Genomic DNA, 24284 nt, shown 5'->3' with positions numbered 1-24284 from the left:
AAAGGGAAGCTGTGACAGACTGTATCTGCAGAAACAGTACACTTCTGACCAAATGCTGTGCTTTTCTCACCGTCTTAGCAATCCGCAGACCAGGGGATATCCTCCCATGCCTGGCTAGGTGGGTCCCACGTGCACGGAGCCTTGCTCACTGCTAGTGCGACAGTCTGAGATCGAATTGCGATACTGCAGCTTGATGGGGGGAGGGGCATTCGCCATTGCTGAGGCTTGAGTAGCTCACAAGTGTAAACAAAGCATAGACTGGGCGAAGCCCACTGCAACTCAGCAAGGCTTACTGCCTCTATAGATTTCACCTCTGGGGCAGGGCATTGCAGAACAAAAGGCAGCAGATAGCTTCTGCAGACTTTAACGTCTCTGTCTGACAGCTCTGAAGAGAGCAGTGGTTCTCTCAGCACAGCGTTCGAGCTTTGAGAACGAACACACTGCCTCCTTAAGCAGGTCCCTGACTCCCGTGTAGCCTGACTGGGAAACACCTCCCAGTAGGGGCCGACAGACACCTCAAACAGGAAGGTGACCCTCTAGGACAAAGCTTCCAGAGGAAGGATCAGGCAGCAATATTTGCTGTTCTGCAGCCTCCACTGGTGATGTCCAGGCAAACAGGGTCTGGAGTGGAACTCCAGCAAACTCCAACAGACCTGCAGCTGAGGGGTCTGTTAGAAGGAAAACTAACAAACAGAGAGGAATAGCATCAACATCAACAAAAAGGACATCCATACAGAAACCCCATTGGTAGGTCACCAACATCAAAGACCAAAGGTAGATAAAACCACAAAGATGGGGCGAAACCAGAGCAGAAAAGCTGAAAATTCCAAAAAACAGAGTGCTTCTTCTCCTCCTTGCAGCTCCTCACAAGCAAGGGAACAAAAGTGGACGGAGACTGAGTTTGACATGTTGACAGAAGTAGGTTTCAGAAGGTCAGTAATAACCAACTTCTCAAGCTAAAGGAGCATGTTCTAAACCAATGCAAGGAAGCTATGAACCTTGATAAAACATTCCATGCTCATGAATAGGAAGAATCAATATTGTGAAAATGGCCATAACACTCAAGGTAATTTATAGATTCAATGCTATCCCCATCAAGCTACCACTGACTTTCTTCACAAAATTGGAAAAAACTACTTTAAAGTTCATATGGAACCAAAAAAGAGCCCGCATAGCCAAGACAATCCTAAGCAAAAAGAACAAAGCTGGAGGCATCATGCTACCTGACTTCAAACTATACTACAAGGCTACAGTAACCAAAACAGCATGGTACTGGTACCAAAACAGAGATATAGACCAATGGAACAGAACAGAGGCCTCAGAAATAACACTACACATCTACAACCACCTGATCTTTGACAAACATGACAAAAACAAGCAATGAGGAAAGGATTCCCTATTTTAAAAATGAACAGGCGACGTGTAGAGAAGCTGAGCGGACAATTAACTCAAGATAAACAAGACTTCAATGTGAGACTAAAACATCAGAAGAAACCTGAGAGGCAACCACCAATTTCGGGGACATGGGCATGAGGCAAAGAACAGCAATTAGGCTAAAAATAGTAAACAAAAGCAAAACTGAAATAGGGATCAGTAAAACTTCAAAGGCAAACACGGCAAAATAACCATCATCAGGTGAATAATTCTGGTGGGAAAATCTTTAAATACCAAACAAAGGGCAACCAACTCGAAGTCAAAGAACTTAAACCGTTGAAAAAAAAGCAAAACAACTATCAAAAAAGTGAGCCAGGATATCAGTGAACGCTCAAAGTTTTATTCCATGCAGCCAAGCTGAACAATAATATCACCTGAAGACATATCAGAAATGCAGAATCATGCAATGAAGACCATATCATAATGACGCGATTGGAATGACGATCATTAAAGAATAGGAAAACAACAAGTGCTGGAGGATAGCGGAGAAACAAGGTCTGCTGGTGGGAGGGTGCTCAAGTCTTTAGCTCATGGCCGGAGACTCGGTGGCTGTTGTGCATGGCACCTAGAGCAAGTGACAAACAGTAAAAAAAGAAATAAGAAAGGTAAACCATGGAGAAATATTTGCAGAAAGACCTGTGAGAGACATCAAAACAAAAGTATATTCATTCAAAAATGGGAAAAGGAGTTTGAGCTTAACGTGCCAACTGAACAGATGAGGCAATGGTGCATGAGAGAAATATGGCATAAACTCAACCAAACTGATCAGGAAGCCATTAAGGTGCTACTACAAAGAACCAAAATTTGTTACTTTCAAAACTATTAGCCTCATTCACTGGTGACAGGTCTTTACTTGCAGAATTTGCGAGACAGGAATGCAAAAATAAGGTAAAACCACTAGGCTGGTTGGCAACTATAAGAGAAATAAAACTCTGTCTGCTATACATCAGGAATCCTAGGTATTACAAGGAGCTCTAAAAACTTATGTTCATTACAAAATCTGTTAGAGATATTTACACAGTTTTATTTACAACTGCCAAAAACATAAACAACTCAAATGTCAACAGGTGAATTGGTAAACAAACTGATATATCCACAAAATGGAATACTGCTCAGCAATGAAAGGAAAGCACTAACACAATACGGGGAATAAACATTGTGGAGAAAAAATCGAATCAAAAGCACATACTGTATAATTTCATTTATGGCTCTCGGGACACAAAACAGATCAGTAACTGCTAGAGATGAGGGTGAGGAGAGGGGCTGACTGAAAAGGGAGCCAAAATAACTTTCTGGGTTGATGGAACTATTCTATATCTTGATTGTGATGGTAGTTATAAAACTGTGTGCACTTGTCAGAAATCATACAACTGTACACTAAAAAGGGTGAATTTTAAATTTATACCTTTATCTTAAAAAATTCCAAGTATCTAAAGGAAATACAACAAAAACATTTAGTTTTTGAATACCTCACAACTATGGCAACAGATTCCAACCGAGAAGTGATAAAGGCCTTCGTGATTTCTGGTGCATAAGTGTCTAATAGATGGGGTTCAGTTGATTTCACAAAAGGAACAGATGCTACCATCCTTTGCCACAGAGTTAATAAATAATGAACACTGTTAGGAGCAAATTCCCAATGCTACAAAGAAATAAAGCAGAAGTTATTTAAAATATTACATCTTCCTACAACAAGAATTACAGAACAAAGTTACTAAACATACATTTTTAAATTAACTTTTATTCTTATCATATAACTAATGAACACTTAATATAGTAAATTTGTAAATGCAAAACAGTATAAAGAAACCAACAACTCTATTATTTTACCACCTGGAGTAACATTAAAATATGACTCTACTTCCCTCTAATCATTCCATAAATATTTTTCAGAGTTGATATCATGTGAAAAATATGGTTTCATAACCTCTCCCTTAAACTTATAAAAAAAACTTTTCTATAGTATAATCTGCAAAAATTTTATTTCTTCACATAGATTTTATTATAGTTTCTCAAGCCATTCTTCAATTATTAGATATTTAAGTAGCTTCTCAATTTTTATTATATACATTGCAATGAACTTTTTTACCTAAAACTCTGCAATTAACATTTCCAGCAAAGTAATCAAATTCATAGATACTTTTAAAATACCCCCACCAACCCTTACCAGGAAGTTTTTTAAAACTGGCTACAGTTTAATATAATTACATATTTTTACCTACCTGTAGGCTAGTAATGGTAAAATTAGCAATCAATCTAATAACTTCAGGATATTCCTTCACCATAACTAATTCTCCCAGCTGATAATTTGTCTTTAAGCGAGCCAAAAATCGACAAAATTCATGATAATTACCTGGATCAGACAAACCCTAAATTATGAGACAAAAAGAAAGCCTTAAAAACAAGCCAACCTACTGACAATAAAATCAGTAAAACTTCAAAGCATCTTAAGTCTCCCAATTCTCATGGGTACTTACTTAAAATACTCTGTGTCAACTGGATAGTTAATAATGTAAAAAAACAGAGGAATTTCTGCTAGGTTTAGTTTTGTCATCAATGATTAATAATAAAGAATCCAAAGTAGAGGTCTTGGAAGAAGATCTGCATCACAATGACTAAATTATAATTTTTGAGAAGCTATTATAGTACACAAAAGCGTGTGTGTGTGTGTGTGTGTGTGTGTGTGTGTGTGTGTGTGTACTGTGGTTTAAACAGAAGTCAACAAAGGACCTGGAAAATATTTACGATTAAAAGTAAACTCTAGGAAAGAACAATACTCACCAGACTTAAATGGTGTATACTAGCACACAAATAACAGAAATTTTCTGAATTAAACTAATATTTATTGAGTATCTACAGGCACTGTACCCTCAAGCAACTCTGTGTCTCTCCACGTCTCTAGTCATTCAAACAAATTACTGCAATGTTAGGAACAACACTGAACAAATAACTAAAGTTGAGGAGGATAGATTAAAAAAAAAGAACAAAAAAGGTCCTGCCCAGTTTTCTGTAAGCTACTTGAAAAGAGTTTTAGTATGCACTGCAGCTGGCATGAAACAGAATTCATATCTTTGTAAAACTGAAAGTCTCTAAGCAATTTCATTCATACAAGCTCCATGAAATATACAGAAAATAGAATCTAATTATTAAGGACAAATAACCAAAAAAATTTTGTAATCATGGATCTTTAAAACATGTCTGTGATTCTAAAACAACCTAATATTCATACCAACTTTTATAGCCATGAAACATCAACATAAGGATGTTGGAAAATCATTTAAGATAAATTATCAGGTATTAGCATATTATCTTCCACCTATCGGTTGATGATAGTGAGTTAAATTAAAAACTTTAAAGTATATTGGTAAAATCCTCTTTATCAGCTAAACAGAAAATTTCACAACTATCCTAACATTGAAAAGATAAAATAAATGCATAACCCATAAAGTACTTCTGAGATATGCAAAAACAACTGCTTTTTGTAGAACATTCTTATTGAACAAAGATATTACATATCACCCCCCAAAATTAATAACCAAGAGAATTAGATAAACCTCCTTAAATCATTTAATCTTTAAAAATCTGTATTTTACAGATATTTTAAACCAAAAACAAAATAAAAAGTAAAACAAAATATTTTATCTAAGCATTTCAAAATCATTCAATAGCAGCTTTGCAATTCTCTGAAATGAATATTGGCAATGAAGCTCTAAAGTTAATGCAGAAAAGATTATAAAATCTACAAACTCTTACTTGTCCACAAGAGGGCAAGAAAACATTATTTCATAATTTAAGGCCACTTGCTCCAATATTAACATCCACATTTATATTATGTCTTCTAGTTCAGAAGGTGGACATACTGAATTAATCACTTCAGTAGTTTAAGAAGTGCAAACAAAGAAATGTAATAGAATAGTAAAAGACAGAAGCATTGTAAGATATATAATCTCTAGTCATATTTGCCTAAAAGAAAAAAATAGGAGAAACACAGAAGTCAGCCATGAAAACAACCATTTTTAAAAACTACCCATCTCTACTACAAATGAGATCTAAGAGCTGAGCATGGTGGCTCATGCCTGTAATCCCAGTACTTTGGGAGGCCAAGGCAGGTGGATCACTAGAGGTCAGGAGTTCGAGACCAGCCTGGCCAACATGTTGAAACTCTGTCTCTAATAAAAATACAACAATTAGCAGGGGTGGTGGTGCACGCCTGTAATCCCAGCTACTCAAGAGGCTGAGGCAGGAGAATCGCTCGAATCCAGGAGGCAGAGGTTGCAGTGAGCCAAGATCGCGCCACTGCATTCCAGCCTGGGCAACAGAGCAAGACTTCATCTCAAAAAAAAAAAAAAAGAGCTCTAAGGAAGATAAATATGATACTAAATATTTTCTTCCAGAATCATAATAAATTCATGATGAGTTTATTATGTGCCTTTAGCTGAAAAACTGTATCTGTATATGCTAAGTATTAAATTACTTCATAAATACCTGAGGGTTTTCAAGTATCCTTTTTACTCCCTTAATTAAATTACCAAGGTACTTGGCACGTTCAGGACTGTTAAATAAGGACCTTCTCGTCGAAGCAAACTGAACTAAACATGAAAGTGCCTAAAAAATACCAAAAAAATTTCATTTCAATTTTCAAAGTAACTGTGGCCACATGTAAGGAATACTAGTGTTTACATTTAAAATGAATTTAATCTTAATGCATTATAGAATATAATGCATTATAATGCAATATAAAAAGCATTATAGAACATAAAAATAATAAAAGCTAAATATCATCAACCACTTCCACCACCCACAATCCTTCTACCCCATCATTAAAATTCCTATTTGTATGTGTTTCCCTCCAATGTTCTTTCATTAACAAAATCTGCCAGTTCAAGGCCTGGACATGCTATACATTTAATAGGCTCTCAATTGCTTATGATGCCCAGTTCCATTTTCTAATGAATCAGGTTTTCTACCAAAAACAAAACATGGTTTTGTGGTATAGGCATGTTTGGAAAACAGTGCACATTATGTACTGTGGTATCCAGTGGGAGGGGGTGGGGGAACCTGTAATTTAATCCAGCATATTCCAAATTTAGTTGGTCAAGGAATATTTTCCACCATCCATTAGCATCTTAAAAAACAGTCTGAAAATGGTGCTGGAAAAGGTAGGTACTTTATGGGAAGAAAAGAGACAAAAATCAAATGATGCCGTTTTTAGATGTGCTCCAGTTTGCCACAGCCCCTACCGTTAGAACCTAAAACCCAAATTAAAAACAAAAACAAAAAACTCCTTAGAAAACTCAGAAGTACAAGCACAGGAACCACTGGTGTATTAAAAACACCTGCGGCTTGGGGGCAAAAAAGACCTGTGTTTGAATCTCAATGCCAATATCTTCTTTGTTGCCCTGGGGGAAGTCACTTAGTCAATCTGGGTCTGTTTTCTGTTTTTCTGGGTCTACATAGTGGGGATTTTATTATTTATCTTTCAGGGCCACTTTGAGGATTAAGTGAGATGAGTATCACACAATAAATAGGACATGTCCAATAAATGTTCGTTACTATCTCTCAAAGCAGATGTTTTCTACTTTATTTTTTAAGCACTGGTACCTTTTTTGTTTTATCCCAAAACATAATTACATGAAACCATGGTTTTTAAACAACTAAAAGCAAGACTGTTGTGACTGAAAGACAGAAGGCTGTGGCCCCAACTGGAAACATGAGGTACCCTAAGAAACCCAGTTTAAAAAGCACTACCTTAAACTCGAGATTCAAGAGAAGACATGTTTTTTTTTTAAAGGACATTTCTGTGAATGCTTTCCTCCCTTTTAGGCAACAAGATACCTAAACATATATATCACTGATATATACTTTAGATCTGGAATATGTTTTTTCAGAAAATGGCAATATAAGAACTCCCCAGCTTTACTTCTGCAAGTTTAAACATTAAACTTACAATTTTTTAATAACCTTGACATATTTGCTTTAGGCTCCGCAAAGATGGAGCTCAGAGTCTCAAAGTTCTATGTAACTACGGAGTATCAAGAACTTTTTAAGCATGCAATAGAATTTACACTGATTCAAAAAACAAATAAATAACTGGCTTGATGCACACAATTCAAGTGAGTAGATTCCCTTCCTTTCTTATTCAGAGATCTGAAGGGTGCAGCCTTCTGTCAAACCTAAGACATGGACCAGGCAAGGTTGAGGAAGAGTTAAAGAGTAGTAGAAGGGAAAGTTCTTGTGTGGTGGTCAGCTGCTGGACTTAGGCCCTATGGGAACTGAGTAGGAAAAAAATATATATTTAGAGATTGGGAGGTTGTCCCGGCGCTGGGCAAGAGCTAAATTAACAGTTACTGGTTCTAGGCTCACCCATGAAATAAATTTATGTAATGTTGACACAACAAAAATATGACAAATAGTTTAAGCAGTATACATCCCAGAAAATATAAGAACTTATTGTGAAATGTAAACTCAATTGAATATATAGACAGAATTTTTGAAGTAAATATATACCACTCCTTATTTAAATTAGATAAAAATCACAGGTATTTTTTAATGAAGTAATGAATGACTTTTACTTACTAACTGAGACAGTAGTGGTGGAAGTGAATGATACAAATTGAAGAAAAGATCCAGTGTTTCTGGTTCCAGGAAAACTGGGGGAAAAAAATATTTTCTAACACCATTACTTTCAATTCAGAGATCTTAACAAAGTAAGACAACATCACACAAACTGAGAAATCCAAGCCCTCTGCATGTGGCCATTCCTTCCAGTTAGGCCTATTTTTAATTCCTAGCTATTTTCCTTTGAAAGCTGAAATAATACAGAGAGAAATTAACTAGTGAGGCTCTTCCTCATTTCTATGTAGCACTACAGTTTGAACTGGAAGAATCTTCTATTTTCATTTGTAATAAAGTAATATAAACATTGAGAATTCAAACAGTATCAAAAAGTAAACAGTACTAAAAAGCTTATAATAAAAAAAAAACTGTACCCTATTCCATTCCAAATGCTTTTCAACTCTTCTGCTATAGTTACATTCACAATAGCCTATATTATTTCTTCATTTGATTGTTTTACTTTAGATATTTCTTCATTTGATTGTTTTACTTTAGACATCAACTGTAACGCTTTAGCTGTCTAATCACTAATGCCACATCCCTACCACTCTCTCCACAATCAATCCTCTCAAAAACCCATCCACTATCATCACAATTTGTGATTAAATCAATTCTATATGTTTACATGTATTAAGACTATGTAAATAATATTAACGGCTGAGCTGTAATTACATCACATTTCTAATACTCACTGGACTTAATCATGGCATCTTTTCTGTGCTTAGTTGTGTATCTGTCACTAATTCTCTCCAAATGCTCTGACGGATTGGCACAATGTTCTTCATGACATGTTCCACAACATCAATAGCATCAAATAACCCATCATTTGCATTCACCCACCCCTACCTCCCAGAGCCTTCAACGTGAACTGGTTGTTCCTTAACTTTATTGTACAACTGTAGCCTTTTTATGCCTTTCACTGTCATCTTGTGTTCAAGTGCCCATTTCTCAAATTCCATTATCTTCCACTTTCTTTGTTTGTACATCAAGTAGCTTCCTGAGAGCAAGTACATAAGGGATAAATTTTGGAAGGACTTGAATATCTGAAAATGTCTTTATTCTATCTTAGATTTGATAAGTTTGGTCTAGTTTGGAAACAATTTTCCCTCAGAAGCCTGAAGATACTACTCTGTTGTCTTCTAGCTTTCAGTGCTGCTGTTGAGAAGTCTAATACCTTCTTGACCCCAATCCTTTGTAGGAGGAGACTCAGACTTACTTTTTTCTTTCTGGTAAGTTTTAGAATTTTTTCTTTATCCTTACTATTCTAAAATGTCATGATTATAAAACTTAGTGAATATCTTTTTTCATTCATTATGCTGGGAACTTGGTGGGATCTTTCCGTTCAAAAAATGCACACGCTTCAGCGCTGAGAACATTTTGGGTTACTGTCTGTTGGCAAATTTCCTTCTTTCTCCATCCTCTCTTTCTAGAACTCCTAACCACCACACCTCCTTAATTTCATCTTCTAGTTTTCTTATGTTTTTCCTATCAAACATCTCCTTGCTTTTTTGTTCTACATTCTAGATTGTGTTAACTTTGTCTTACAACTTTTCTACTGGATGTTTTATTTTGGCAACAGTCCTGTAAATTTGGAACATTCTCTGAACAATATCCTGTCCTTGTTTCAGGGATGCATTATCTTATCATCTCTCTGGGCATATTCATTATATCTTTCTGAAGTTTATTTCTACTTTTCACCTTGTCTCTGTTGCTACTAACTACCCTCCATTTTAAAATTAAACTTTTTGAGATAACTGTAGATTCATATGCAGTTGCAAAAAATAATACAGAAAGACACCGTGAACTCCTACCCATTTTCCTACAATGGTAATTTCTTGCAAAGCTACAGTATAATATCTCAACCAGGAAACTCACATTGATACAATCCACAATCTTATTCAGATTTCCCAGTTTTACATCTACTTGTGTGTGTGTAGATCTGTGTGTTTAGTCGGTGAAATTTTTTATTACATGTATTGGTTCATGTTTCCATCATCATAGTCAAGATACAGAAAACAAAGTCCCCTTTTGTTGTTGTAGTCTCTGATCTCCATATTAGAAGTTTTTCACAAAATTAATACTGTTCCTCTATTATATCTGATATCCATGATTATGAGGCCTCTCCAATTTTATTTCTTGAGAAAAAAAAAACTCTGGTCTTGGAAAGTAAAGTAGAACAGGTAGAGAAAAGGGAGGAAAAGGCAGTCACCTAGCTGCACAGGTGGTAGAGAAGATCCTGGAGAATTTAACTGTTCTGAGTATAGACTTTTTATCAAACCCCGTCAGCCCCGTTTCCCAATTCTGAGTTCAGAGGTACCTTAGGTGCCACCATTTTTCTGGAACGTGGGAGAACAAATTAGCTTCCTTTTTCTTGGTATCCCTTTCTATAAGCAAGTTGCAACTCTGCTCTTCTAGGTCACTTAATCTAATTCATTCTCTTTATAACACTGAAAAAAATGTTGACATCTCTTGACAACTCCTCATACTAAACTTTTTTCTTTCTCATGACGACTCTTCATATTAAACTTTTTTCTTACTTGATCTCCAAGTTGTTGAAATCTGCACTGTGCAAAGATCATTTGCAGAATCATCTATTGAACTGCCAATGAAGTCAAAGTAAAGGCAGTTAAGGACCAGTTTCAAGATCTTCATTACCAGATTTTGCTAACATTGATCCTGAAGATTTAAAGGTTTGGCCGACACCTGAAAATGATCATAAACAGAGTGGAATCCTGTCCATTTAGCTCTAGTGCGGTCCTTGTTTTTCTTTTTTCCAAAATCAAAATATGGAGGTTACTATAATACAAATTAGAGAAAACATTTCAATATTAGCCATCAGCAGCTACTTCAGGTTACAAATTCATTTGAGCTCTTTTTTTAATTCCTAGCAAAAAGATAACCATACACAGGGAAACTATATTGCTTAATACTGTGCCTTTATGTTGATGACCCTTCACACCAAACTTTTTTCTTACTTGTTCTCCAAGTTGTTGGAATCTGCACTGTGCAAAGATCATCTGCAGATTCATCTGCTGAACTGCCAATGAAGTCAAAGTTAAGGCAGTTAAGGACCAGTTTCAAGACCTGCATTACCAGATTTTGCTGACATTGATCCTGAAGATTTAAAGGTTTGGCCAACACCTGAAAAAAGTATAAAATCAAAACACTGTGAAATACATCAATAAATTTACACTTCATGAATTAAAATAATTTTTCAATGTCAAATGAAAACTAGTAAAAGAGTTTACAAAGTTATACTGTTCCATATATGAGGAAGTAATGTTACTTTCTTCAAGAAAAACTGGGTTAACTTCATGCATAAAACAATCACATTCAGCTAATAAAGGCAATCAGAACTCTGAATGTTGGAGGAAACTCACAAAGCTTCTGGAGAACAATCGTATTTCCAAAATAATGCCCATTCTCATACAAACCGAAAACAACTACACCTTTTAGAGATATATTGTGAAATATTTATAGAGGAAATTATATGAAATTTGGGATTCTGCTTGAAAAATAAAGAAGTGGGTAGGTAGAAATAGAGGGCAAACAAGATTGGCCATGAGTTGCTACTGTTTAACTGGCTGATAGCTTAACTGGTTATTCTATCTACTTTTGTGTATGTTAAAATTTTCTATGCTAAAAGGAAAATTTTAAGAAAACAGAAGATCCTTGGGTCTGACATAGTGTGGCAGTTGTCATGTTACTATACCAAAGAATTGAAATAATTGGAAACTAGTGCTTATTGGAGCATACTTGCAGAAATGCTATATTATACCAATTATCAGGCTTGAACAGCATGATGGAGTCCCTATATCACACAAGAGAAGACAGAATCATTATGAATCATGCTATCACTAATATTCAATAGGGCACTAAGTAGCAAATGGGGAAATACTATTTCCCAAAGAAGTTGTTAAAGTCAATGATCTTGGCTAAACTATGAATAAATTTTGATAGTTGATGAATCAGGAAAATATTGTCATTTCATTTTTCATCTGTATCCTTGCAAAATATAAGCAAGCAGATAAAGAAACTAATACTCAATTCGCTTCTGTAATTAAAGAATCTACACTGGGAAGGCAATGAAACTGCTACCTAAAGATAAGTTATTAGATTCCCTTTAGGTTTCACCTTCTCATATGCCCAGTGAGTAAAAGTGAATTTTTTGGAACTGCTTACAGATTTATGCAAATTTACTATACTTAAGTCTGTCCACAATAATTCTTTAGAAGGCAGAATTGGGGGGAAAATCCAACTGAAATTATTTTGAAACTCTTAAAATTTCCCAAATATTCTAACTAGGAAGTTGAATTTGAATTATTAAATAACTTACCTCTTTTAAAAGAGAGCATGCTAGCACTAAAATGTCTTTGAGAGAAGTATCACGAAATGAGGTAGCTATTTTCCTGTGTTTTGCTGAAGGTCTAGAATAATCAACCTAAAAAGATAAAGATGAAATTAGTTTAACCAGACCTATGAAAAAGCAAAGCAAAATTTATTAAAAAAAAAAAAAAAAGGAAATAAACCTGAGTAGAACCCAAGTTTCTAGACTGTTTTAATTTAATGTTCTTCCTACAACCCAATTCTAAAAACCAAAGTGAATCACACTTTCAGAGGCAGTATACAGATTACAAAATAAAAATAGATACTAAGACTATTAACTCCTGAACCATGTACCATATTTTACACCATGCAGTAACAACTTCCCTGTTCCTCACATTCCACCTGTAAAATGAGAAATCTCCAAGACAATCTCCAAATTCTAACTTTGTCTATGAATAAGCAAACTGAATTAGCCACAGAAAACTTCTTCTAGTTGAAAGTGATATTCCTATATATACCATATATGTCATTGGTTCATATATCTTTGATACTATGAAAACAAGGCAGAAATTATAAATAATCAGAAATCTGATTTATTATATAAGGAATAGTATATTCCCTCTGAATACTTTATTAGCTAATGACAAATAATTTTTAAGACTAAACTAAGACTAGCTATTAGGCCTCTAACCTAAAATGTAGTATATTCAAAATTATACTATTAATACCATTAATATTTCCATTTGTCAATAGGAAACAGGCAAAGCTGAAGTCTGACACTCATACTAACATTAACACTATGGTCTACAGTTGCTATAGCATTACTATTTATTTTTATTGCTATGTGGAAGAAGAAAACAAACCATTTTCTTTGCTAGTGTTTATACATCGGAAAGAAGCAACGGGCTCAAAACTGATTATGTGATACCTCCTAAGCTCCAACATATAATTTAGATTATACTCAATTGCCATATTTCCTTATAAAACATGAAACATAACAGAAGGCCAAATGATTACACAAAGTAGTTATGGAACCTATACCCAATGTGTAAGATTTCAATTAGCATTTTCAGTGTTCCTAATTTTTTTTTCAACTTTCATTTTAGCTTGTGGGGGTACATGTGTAGGTTTGCTGCCTGGGTACACTGCATGTTGCCGAGGTTTGGGGTATGAATGATCCTGTCACCCAAAAGTTAGTTTTTCAACCTTTACTCCTTTCTGTCTCTCCCCTGTCTAGTAGTCCCCAGTTTCTATCATTGCCATCTTTATGTCCACGAGTATCTAGTGTTTAGCTCCCACTGGTAAGTGAGAACATGTGGTATTTGGTTTCCTGCTCCTGCATTAATTTGCTTAGGATAAGGGCCTCCAGCTGCATCCATGTTGCTGCAAAGGACATGATTTCATTATTTGTTATGGCTGCATAACATTCTATGGTATACGTGTATTTTCTTTGTCCAATCCACCGTCAGTGGGTACTAAGGTTGATTCCATGTCTTTGCTGTTCTGGATAGTACTGCAATGAACATGTAAGTGCATGTTTCTTTTTGACAGATTTGGGTTTTGGGGGATATATACTCAGTAATAGGATTGCTGGGTTGAATAGTAGTTCTATTTTAAGTTCTTTGAGAAATCTCCAAACTACTTTCCACAGTGGCTGAACTAATTTACATTCCCACCAACATAAGAGTTTCCTTTTCTCCACAGCCTTGCTAGCATCTGTGGCTTTTTGACTATTTAATAATGGCCATTCTGACTGGTGTGAGATGGTATTTCATTGTGGTTTTGATTTGCATTTCTATGATGATTAGTAACGTGGAACATTTCTTCATGTTTTTTGGCCACTTGCCTTCTTTTGAGAAGTGTCTGTTCACGTTTTCTGCCTATTTTTAATGCCTCTCTTGATTAATTTAAATCAAGTCTCAAAGTCTGTCTCTCCTACAACACTTTCCCCAATATATAAAAATATTTTTCCTTAATACTAATTAAAAGCAAAGAGCATTATAATTGCAATTTATAAAGTATTCTTCACATATTATTTCACTTATTCTTTCAAACTAATCTGTGAGACACATTTTATCTTTTTAAAACACGAGTTTTGAAATAAAGGATGATTTTAAAAGATGAGAAATTCAAGTTTACAGGCACACTATCTTAGACTAACTTCTCACTCTTATCACATCCATAATATGGAAAGAAACTTAGGTGTACTGAGCACTTTCTACACACTAAGTCCTGTGCAAGGTAATATAATCTTAGTAAGATCCATGGAAGTAGTTGTCATTCTCACTTTACAGGTAAATATGTAAGTTTTAAAGAAGCTAAGAAGTTTGTAAAAGGTAAAAATAGAGCAAAAATACCACTCCACGTCTTATCCCAGAGTTATATTAAAGGACTGCATGCTTATTTCACCTGGGTTACTCATTTAGATATCCAATCTTTTGAGAAGAAGGATTGCACATCCATTTTCTATTGCATATATATGCCTCTACCTCGGAGGCACGGGATGTTTTACTTCTTAATGACTAGATAGCGAATATACTCCAGGAACAGAAACTCTAGCTTCTAAAATGGCAGGATATCTTATATAATCCTCCTAACTTTTAGGAAAACTCAAGCATAGATCCTATTCTTAAAAGACACATCCTGTTATGGATATTACATGAATTTATCTGGCTCATATCTGATAACCAGAATATTTAATTATCCTCATGCATTATAGATCTCCCTACTTCCTGGTTCAGAAATGCTTAATAAATGCTAGCTGAAATTGTAAATGTCATAAAATTAGGCTGAATGAAATGTCTCCACAGAAGCCATATATATTTTTCACCATATAAAGCCAAAATCACACTTCAGACCTTAAAGCTTTTCTTAAAAGGTGCCTGGTTCAACGCAAGAAAAGCTTGGACTATCTTGTGCCAGAAGGTAAGAAAGAACCCAAAGAATGGTGATGAAATGTCAATGGACACAAAGATCAGCTTGAAAAAGGTCCTATTGGTCACATCTTGGAAAATCTGGGCAACACAACAAATAATGTTAGCAATGAATTATAACCTATTAAATAAAATGAAACAAGGAATCAATACTAATACAAATTAACAAATCAGTAAGTTGAAAGTCTGATAAGGAACAAAATATTTTCAGAGACTTCAGTACCTTTTCATAAAATATGTATTAATTACAACAGGGAAAAGAATAAGTCTACAATGGGGGAGCCCAGAGGAGTTCATCTTAATTAAGAGATCAAAGTGAACATCATCAGTAATGTGACAAATCATCATGTGCTTCCTGATAGGAGGCAATGAGATGGCCACAGTATCATTTCTGTGACATTCCTGACAAATTCACATAAGCCGAATCTAATAATGTGGAAACAGACAATCCCAAATTGAGGGACGTTTTACAAAACAACTGGCCTATAATCTTCATAAATGTCAAGGCCATGAAAGTGAAAAAGATTGAGAAATTCTTCTCCAGTTTGAAGGAGACTAATAAAACAGAACTAAATGTGATACACAATCCTAAACTGGTTCTTTTGCTAGAAAGAGTGTTTTGAGGATAACCGGTGAAACTTGAATGGGGTATGAGGATTAGATAGTGGGAATAATTCCAGTGTTCATTTTCTGATTTTAACATTGTATTGTGGTTATGTAGAAGAATGTCCTTGTGTGTAGGAAATACACTAAATTCCCTGGTGGTGGAGAACCATGTCAGCAACTTAGTGTCAAATAGTTGAGAAAAAACTTCTCTGGACTATACTTACAACTTTTCTGCAAGTTTGCTAGTTTAAAAAAAGAAGCTAACCTATTGCTCTCTAAACTACACATTTACCAGAACTTCACATTAACTAGTCTTATTTCAGTGATACTCTAAACACAGCAAACTCTCATTTTCAGAGCAGACTATTTTCCTATTATGCTGAGAAGCAGGAAATGAATCAAACTGCTAGTTTCAAAATTAGCAAAAAGTTGTAAAATGAAGATGACAAGTACATGAGATTATCATACTATTCACTTTTATGAAAATATTTAAATGTAGTTTTTTTGGAAGCAAGTTACAGTTCTTCAGACATATTTAGAGTTCAATAAGATTATCCCTGTCATAACATCCCTGCCAACACAGTATTATTAATAGATACCTATGTACACACAAACACACAGCACATACTCTGGGGTGGAGGAGTCAGGAAGGTGACAGCCATGATAAGTTAAGAGATCACTTTAAATTTTAGAAATCCATCCTATAAATCTAAAAATATTTTCTAATTTCTGATTGAACACAAGTAGAAAATGGTTCTTTTGTATTTTTTTATGCACATGGCTATATTGTTACTCCAAAGGGAGCTGGCAAGTGATCCTGGGTATGCAAACTCTTCTACATATATACATCTATATGTGTGCATGGACATGCATGCACACACGCAAACACGTACCACTGAAGATGACAGTTTTTAAACACTACTTTCCTCTTTATTATAAAATTATTCCACATAGAACACAACTTCTGCTTTCATTCTGTTTAGAACCATGTTATGTGCAAACGAACAGGTGATAACATGTTCAGATCATAAAAGCACTGTTGGGGAGAAGTACAGCTTCTGAAAACTCCCCCTGTACAGGGTAAAAATCCAAGCTAGGAGCCATAAAGTGAAAAAAGGCCTGTTTTGTTTTTTAATATAAACATTTATTATTATAAAATCAACTGGTTTGGTAAGTAATTATTTAAAAAATGTAATACCAATACATGTTAAGTATACAAATTAGAATTCTTTTGAACAAACAAGTTCTTATCTAAAGAAGAAACAAAACCTCCTTAATAGTTGGAATAAAATCTATCCCTGAATAGTTAGTGGATATTACACAGAAATATTTATATTATATTCGTCTACTCCCAGTACCTATTTTTACAGAATCAGGAGAATTTAAATAGAATATCAAAATATAAATGATAAATAAATATCTGTACAATATTTTTATCGAAGACACAACTATCAGTGCATAAATGCCTAAATAAGAGGTTACAAATATGACATAATACGGAAGAACTCCATTCTCTCAATTTTAGAAAGGGGGACTTTTCTGAGGACAAATGTCTGAAGTTCAGGTACTACGATTTCACTAATTTCACACATTGGTATTATCAACAAATTGTGATTAAACAGAAATCACTCTTTTAGACAAAAATATTTCCTAACATTAAAAACAAACTGGACTTTCTGAATCTCAAAGAAATGCTGAAACAGAAAGGTGAGAAAAAAACAATGTGAAATTAAGAAAGCATTTTGGAGGGTTTCTTTTTTACACGGCTATGCTTAGGCTCGGTAAATCTTGTACAGGTTATGTTTTTTGTGGCGTCCACTCATACAGTTGTGGCCACTCCCATATGAGTGCTGATAAAAATAACACAGCTTCTGTGAAATAGTTTTCTTCCATCCCTTCAACTTGTAGACAGCGATGAAGGTGAGCTTTTTTCTTGCAGAGCCTCATGAATCTCTCTTTCAGTTCCATGAATGTCGGCTTCACACGTGTGTTATTTGCTAAAGCTAATAATGAATAAAAATGGCCCATAGGAGGGACAGGCTGGTCTTCTAGCCTTCTTGATTCCAGAAGACAAATTGTAGAGATGATTTTAATCTTTCAATATTTCTGCGAAGATGTAAAATCTGTACATTTCCTCTAACCATGAGCACGCAGGTGAGGTAAAGACTATGTTTGGGGTCTGCCTGAAGCAGCTGGTGATCTTTACTAAAGGCATCTGAAAACATCTGATCCAATCTTTTAGTAGGAATGCTAACATCCACCAGCGTACATAGAGGTGTTAGGCTTGATACAAGATAATGAAGCTAAGGAAAAGGAACCAAATTCATGCTGATTTCATTACAGTCCTTATTAAGGGACCCTTCAAATCTTGCAGAGCTTGTTAGGTTGAGCAAATTTGCCACAATGTTGTTGACTGCAACAAAGGGCTTATTATGCCGCTCTTTAAAGCCACAGCACTTGAAGTGCATCTACAGTTGTACCCAACTTTCCAGAATTCACTACGAGGTCAATTTTGCTAATGATGTCAAATAAAGACTGTCAATGGGCAACACACAGTCTGCACGCTCATTAAGTTCCTTCATCGCCAAGATGCCCTTATGAGGTAAAGTTATGACATCCTCCTCACCGGAAGGATAAATGGAGGTCATAAATCTACAAACTTCTAGGAATTTATCTTCAAGCATCTTTAAAAGAAATGTGCCAAGTGGCACCTGGAACAGTAGCAAAATAGAAGCGTTCACTCCCCTGGAAAAGGGGCTGAAGCCAGGAGAAAAGTGGTCTAGAGCAGAGGATTCCACCTCCACGGAGCTCAGCAAGCTAAGATGAACTGGCTTGAAATTCTTGCTGCCAGCACAGCAGTCTGAAGTCAACCTGGGATGCTCCAGCTTGGTGGGGGTGAGGGGCATCCACTATTACTGAGGCTTGAGTAGGCGGTTTTGCCCTCACAGTATAAACAAAGCCACTAGGAAGTTCAAAATGGGCAGAGCCCACCGCAGTAGCCAGACTGCTTCTGCAGATTCCTCCTCTCTGGGCAGGGCATTTCTGAAAGAAAGGCAGCAGCCCCAGTCAGGGGCTTACACATAAAACTCCCATCTCCCTGGAACAGAGCACCTGGGGGAAGGGGCAGCTGTGGGTACAGCTTCAGCAGAGGTAAATATTCCCCTTGCCAGCTCTGAAGAGAGCAGGGGCTCTCCCAAGCTCTGCTAAGGGACAGACCCCCATGCCTCCCGACTGGTAGACATCTCCCAGCAGGGATCAACAGACACCTCACACAGGAGAGCACCGGCTGGCATCTGGCGGGGGCCCCTCTGGAACAAAGCTTCCAAAGGAAGAAACAGACAGCAATCTTTGCTGTTCTGCAGCCTCCACTGGTGACAGCCTCCGCTGGTGATACCCAGGCAAACAGTGTCTGGAGTGGACCTCCAGCAAACTCCAGCAGACCTGCAGCAGAGGGGCCTGACTGTTAGATGGAAAACTAACAAACAGAAAGCAATAGCATCAGCATCAACGAAAAGGATGTCCACACAAAAACCCCATCCGAAGGTCACCAACGTCAAAGACCAAAAGTAAATTAATCCACGAAGATGAGGAAAAACCAGTGCAAAAAGGCTGAAAATTCCAAAAACTGGAACATCTGTTCTCCTCCAAAGGATCACAACTCCTCGCCAGCAAGGGAACAAAACAGGACGGAGAATGAGTTTGATGAATTGACAGAAGGAGGCTTCAGAAGATGGGTAATAACAAATTCCTCTGAGCTAAAGGAGCATGTTCTAACCCAATGCAAGGAAGCTAAGAACCTTGAAATAAGGTTAGAGGAATTGCTAACTGGAATAACCAGTTTAGAGAAGAACATAAATGACCTGATGGAGCTGAAAAACACAGCACAAGAATTTTGTGAAGCATACACAAGTATCAATAGCCGAATTGATCAAGCGTAAAAAAGGAGATCAGAGATTGAAGAACAACTTAATGAAATAAAGTGTGAAGACAAGATTAGAGAAAAAGAAATGAAAAGGAATCAACAAATCCTCCAAGAAATAAGGGACTATGTGAAAAGACCAAACCTACGTTTGATTGGTGTACCTGAAAGTGACAGGGAGAATGTAACCAAGTTGGAAAACACTCTTCAGGGTATTATCCAGGAGAACTTCCCCAAACTAGCAAGACAGGCCAACGTTCAAATTGAGGAAATACGGAGAACACCACAAAGACACTCCTAGGGAAGCGCAACCCCAACACACATAACCGTCAGATTCACCAAGGTTGAAATGAAGGAAAAAATGTTAAGGACAGACAGAGAGAAAGGTTGGGTTACCCACAAAGGGAAGCCCATCAGACTAACAGCAGATCTCTTGGCAGAAACCCTACAAGCCAGAAGAGAGTGGAGGCCAATATTCAACATTCTTAAAGAAAAGAATTTACAACCCAGAATTTCATATCCAGCCAAACTAAGCTTCATAAGCAAAGGAGAAATAAAATCCTTTATAGAGTTTTCTCACCACCAGGCCTGCCTTAACAGAGCTCCTGAAGGAAGCACTAAATATGGAAGGGAAAAACTGGTACCAGTCACTGCAAAAACATACCAAATTGTAAAGACCATCAACACTATGAAGAAACTGCACCAACTAACAGGCAAAATAACCAGCTAGACTCATAATGACAGGATCAAACTCACATACAACAATACTAACCTTAAATGTAAATGGGCTAAATGCCCCAATTAAAAGACACAGACTGACAAATTGAAGAGTCAAGACCCATCAGTACACTGTATTCAGGAGACCCATCTCATGTGCCTTTGCACGTAGCCTAAACACATAGGCTCAAAATAAAGGGGTGGAGGAAGATTAACAAAGCAAATGGAAAGCAAAAAAAAGCAGGGGTTGCAATCCTAGTCTCCGATAAAACAGAATTTAAACCAACAAAGATCAAAGGAGACAAAGAAAGGCATTACATAATGTTAAAGGGATCAACGAAACAAGAGTTAACTATCCTAAATATATATGCATCCAATACAGGAGCACCCAGATTCATAAAGCAAGTCCTTAGAGACCTACAAAGAGACTCAGACTCCCACATAATAGTGGGAGACGTTAACACCCCACTGTCAATATTAGAGAGATCAACAAGAAAGAAAATTAACAAGGATATTCAGGACTTGAACTCAGCTCTGGACCAAGTGGACCCAATAAACATCTACAGAACTCTGCACCTCAAATTAACAGAATATACATTCTTCTCACTGCCACATCGTACTTATTCTAAAATTGACCACATAATTGGAAGTAAAGCAATCCTCAGCAAATGCAAAGAACCAAAATCATAACAGTCTCTCAGACCACAGTGTAATCAAATTAAAACTCAGGATTAAGAAACTTACTCAAAACTGCACAACTACATGGAAACTGAACAACCTGCTCCTGAATGACTACTGGGGTAAATAACAAAACTAAGGCAGAAATAAATAAGTTATTTAAATCCAATGAGAACAAAGACACAATGTATCAGAATCTCTGGGACACAGCTAAAGCAGTGTTTAGAAGGAAATTTATAGCACTAAATGCCCACAACCAGAAAGCTGGAAAGACATCAAATGGACACCCTAACATCACAATTAAAAGATGTAGAAAAGCTGGAGCAAAAAAATTCAAAAGCTAGCAGAAGACAAGAAATAACTAAGATCAGAGCAGAACTGAAGGAGACAGAGACACAAAAAACCCTTCAAAAAATCAATGAATCCAGGAGCTGGTTCTTTGAAAAGATTAACAGAATAGATAGACCACTAGTCAGACTAACAAAAAATAAAAAAAAGAGAGAGAGAAAAATCAGACACAATAAAAAACGATAAAGGGGAGATCACCACTGATCCCACAGAAACACAAACTACCATCAGAGAATACTATAAACACCTCTACGCAAATAAACTAGAAAATCTAGAAGAAATGGATAAATTCCTGGACACATAGACTTCCCAAGGCTAAATCAGGAAGAAGTTGAATCCCTGAATAGACCAATAACAGGCTCTGAAATTGAGGCAATAATTAATAGCTTACCAACCAAAAAAAGCCTGGGACCAGACAAATTCACAACCTAATTCTACCAGAGTTACAAAGAGGAGCTGGTACCATTCCTTCTGAAACTATTTCAATCAATAGAAAAAGAAGGACTGCTCCCTAATTCATTTTATGAGGCCAGCATCATCCTGATACCAAATCCTGGCAGAGACACAACAAAAAAAGAAAATTTCAGGCCACGGAGCCCACATCTCCAAGACAATCCTAAGTCAAAAGAACAAAGCTGGAGGCATCACGCTACCTGACTTCAAACTATACTACAAGGCTACAGTAACCAAAACAGCATGGTACTGGTACCAAAACAGAGATATAGACCAATGGAACAGAACAGAGTCCTCAGAAATAATACCACACATCTACAGCCATCTGATCTTTGACAAACCTGACAAAAACAAGAAATGGGGAAAGGATTCCCTATTTAATAAATGGTGCTGGGAAAATTGGCTAGCCATAAGTAGAAAGCTGAAACTGGATCCTTTCCTTACTCCTTATACGAAAATTAATTCAAGATGGATTAGAGACTTAAATGTTAGACCTAATACCATAAAAATCCTAGAGGAAAACCTAGGTAGTACCATTCAGGACATAGGCATGGGCAAGGACTTCATGTCTAAAACACCAAAAGCAACGGCAGCAAAAGCTAAAATTGACAAATGGGATCTAATTAAACTAAAGAGCTTCTGCACAGCAAAAGAAACTACCATCAGAGTGAACAGGCAACCTACAGAATGGGAGAAAATTTTTGCAATCTACTCATCTGACAAAGGGCTAATATCCAGAACCTACAAAGAACTCAAACAAATTTACAAGAAAAAAAACAAACAACCCCATCAAAAAGTGGGCAAAGGATATGAACAGACATTTCTCAAAAGAAGACATTCATACAGCCAACAGACATATGAAAAAATGCTCATCATCACTGGCCATCAGAGAAATGCAAATCAAAACCACAATGAGATACCATCTCACACCAGTTAGAATGGCGATCATTCAAAAGTCAGGAAACAACAGGTGCTGGAGAGGATGTGGAGAAATAGGAACACTTTTACACTGTTGGTGGGATTGTAAACTAGTTCAACCATTATGGAAAACAGTATGGCGATTCCTCAAGGATCTAGAACTAGATGTACCATATGACCCAGCCATCCCATTACTGGGGATATACCCAAAGGATTATAAATCATGCTGCTATAAAGACACATGCACACGTATGTTTTTTGCGGCACTATTCACAATAGCAAAGACTTGGAATCAACCCAAATGTCCGTCAGTGACAGACTGGATTAAGAAAATGTGGCACATATACACCATGGAATACTATGCAGCCATAAAAAAGGATGAGTTTGTGTCCTTTGTAGGGACATGGATGCAGCTGGAAACCATCATTCTCAGCAAACTATTGCAAGAACAGAAAACCAAACACCTCAAGTTCTCACTCATAGGTGAGAACTGAACAATGAGATCACTTGGAGTCGGGAAGGGGAACATCACACACCAGGGCCTATCACGGGGAGGGGGGAGGGGGGAGGGATTGCATTGGGAGTTACACCTGATGTAAATGATGAGTTGATGGGTGCTGACGAGTTGATGGGTGCAGCATACCAACATGGCATAAGTATACATATGTAACAAACCTGCACGTTATGCACATGTACCCTAGAACTTAAAAGTATAAAAAAAAAAAATCAGCAATCTTCTCACTGGTACAATAGAGAAAAGCCATACTAAAAAGAAATGGAAATGTTCAGGAAGATACATGGGAGAACAACCACCACAACAAACAGCTGGGAAAAACCCCAGACAAAAGTCAGTAGAAAATTGGAAAGCTACACACTAGAGCTCTTTTGCGTGTCAAAAGCCTATATCACAGTAACAACAATATTTCATGTTTATGAAGCATGTCAGAAATTGTGAAGTGCTTCCTATCGAATACTTGATGTGGCTCTTATAGCAACGTGAAGATACTGCTATTATGTATTACCATTACTCTGTCTTATAGACCAAAAATATGAAGGTCAAAAAGGTGAAATGACTGGGACTCTGAGTCAGGTTATTTTGGTTCATTCCGATTTTTTGTTTGTTTCCTGTTTCCAAATATTGGACAAACCATATATTTTAATAATAATTCATAATTCAAAACTCTAAATCCAAACTTGTAGATAGTCTTTCAGAGTATGCTATCTAAATATAAAAATAATCAAAACTCTAAATCCAAACTTGTAGATAGTCTTTCAGAGTATGCTATCTAAATATAAAAATAATCAAAACTCTAAATCCAAACTTGTAGATAGTCTTT

At 36.4% G+C, this 24284-nt stretch overlaps 1 protein-coding gene and 1 pseudogene across 3 annotated transcripts in view; both read right to left on the bottom strand.

The window, feature by feature from the left end:
* RANBP17 (RAN binding protein 17) overlaps positions 1-24284 on the bottom strand; it is a 432717-nt gene that overhangs the window by 365603 nt on the left and 42830 nt on the right. For all 3 annotated transcript variants that reach the window (XM_017960123.2, XM_017960124.2, XM_009209561.3), the window contains exons 6-11: positions 12386-12490; positions 11025-11190; positions 8011-8084; positions 5920-6039; positions 3657-3803; positions 2904-3076 (exon numbers count right to left, since the gene is read on the bottom strand). In XM_017960123.2, coding sequence (XP_017815612.1) covers positions 2904-3076; positions 3657-3803; positions 5920-6039; positions 8011-8084; positions 11025-11190; positions 12386-12490 — 785 coding nt within the window. The remainder of the gene's footprint in view (positions 1-2903; positions 3077-3656; positions 3804-5919; positions 6040-8010; positions 8085-11024; positions 11191-12385; positions 12491-24284) is intronic.
* Positions 13824-24284, bottom strand: part of LOC103885578 — a 13795-nt pseudogene continuing 3334 nt past the window's right edge.

The sequence above is a fragment of the Papio anubis genome, chromosome 5 (assembly GCF_008728515.1).
Source record: "Papio anubis isolate 15944 chromosome 5, Panubis1.0, whole genome shotgun sequence".
NCBI lineage: Eukaryota > Metazoa > Chordata > Mammalia > Primates > Cercopithecidae > Papio > Papio anubis.
This window is presented reverse-complemented; position numbering and strand designations above follow the sequence as displayed.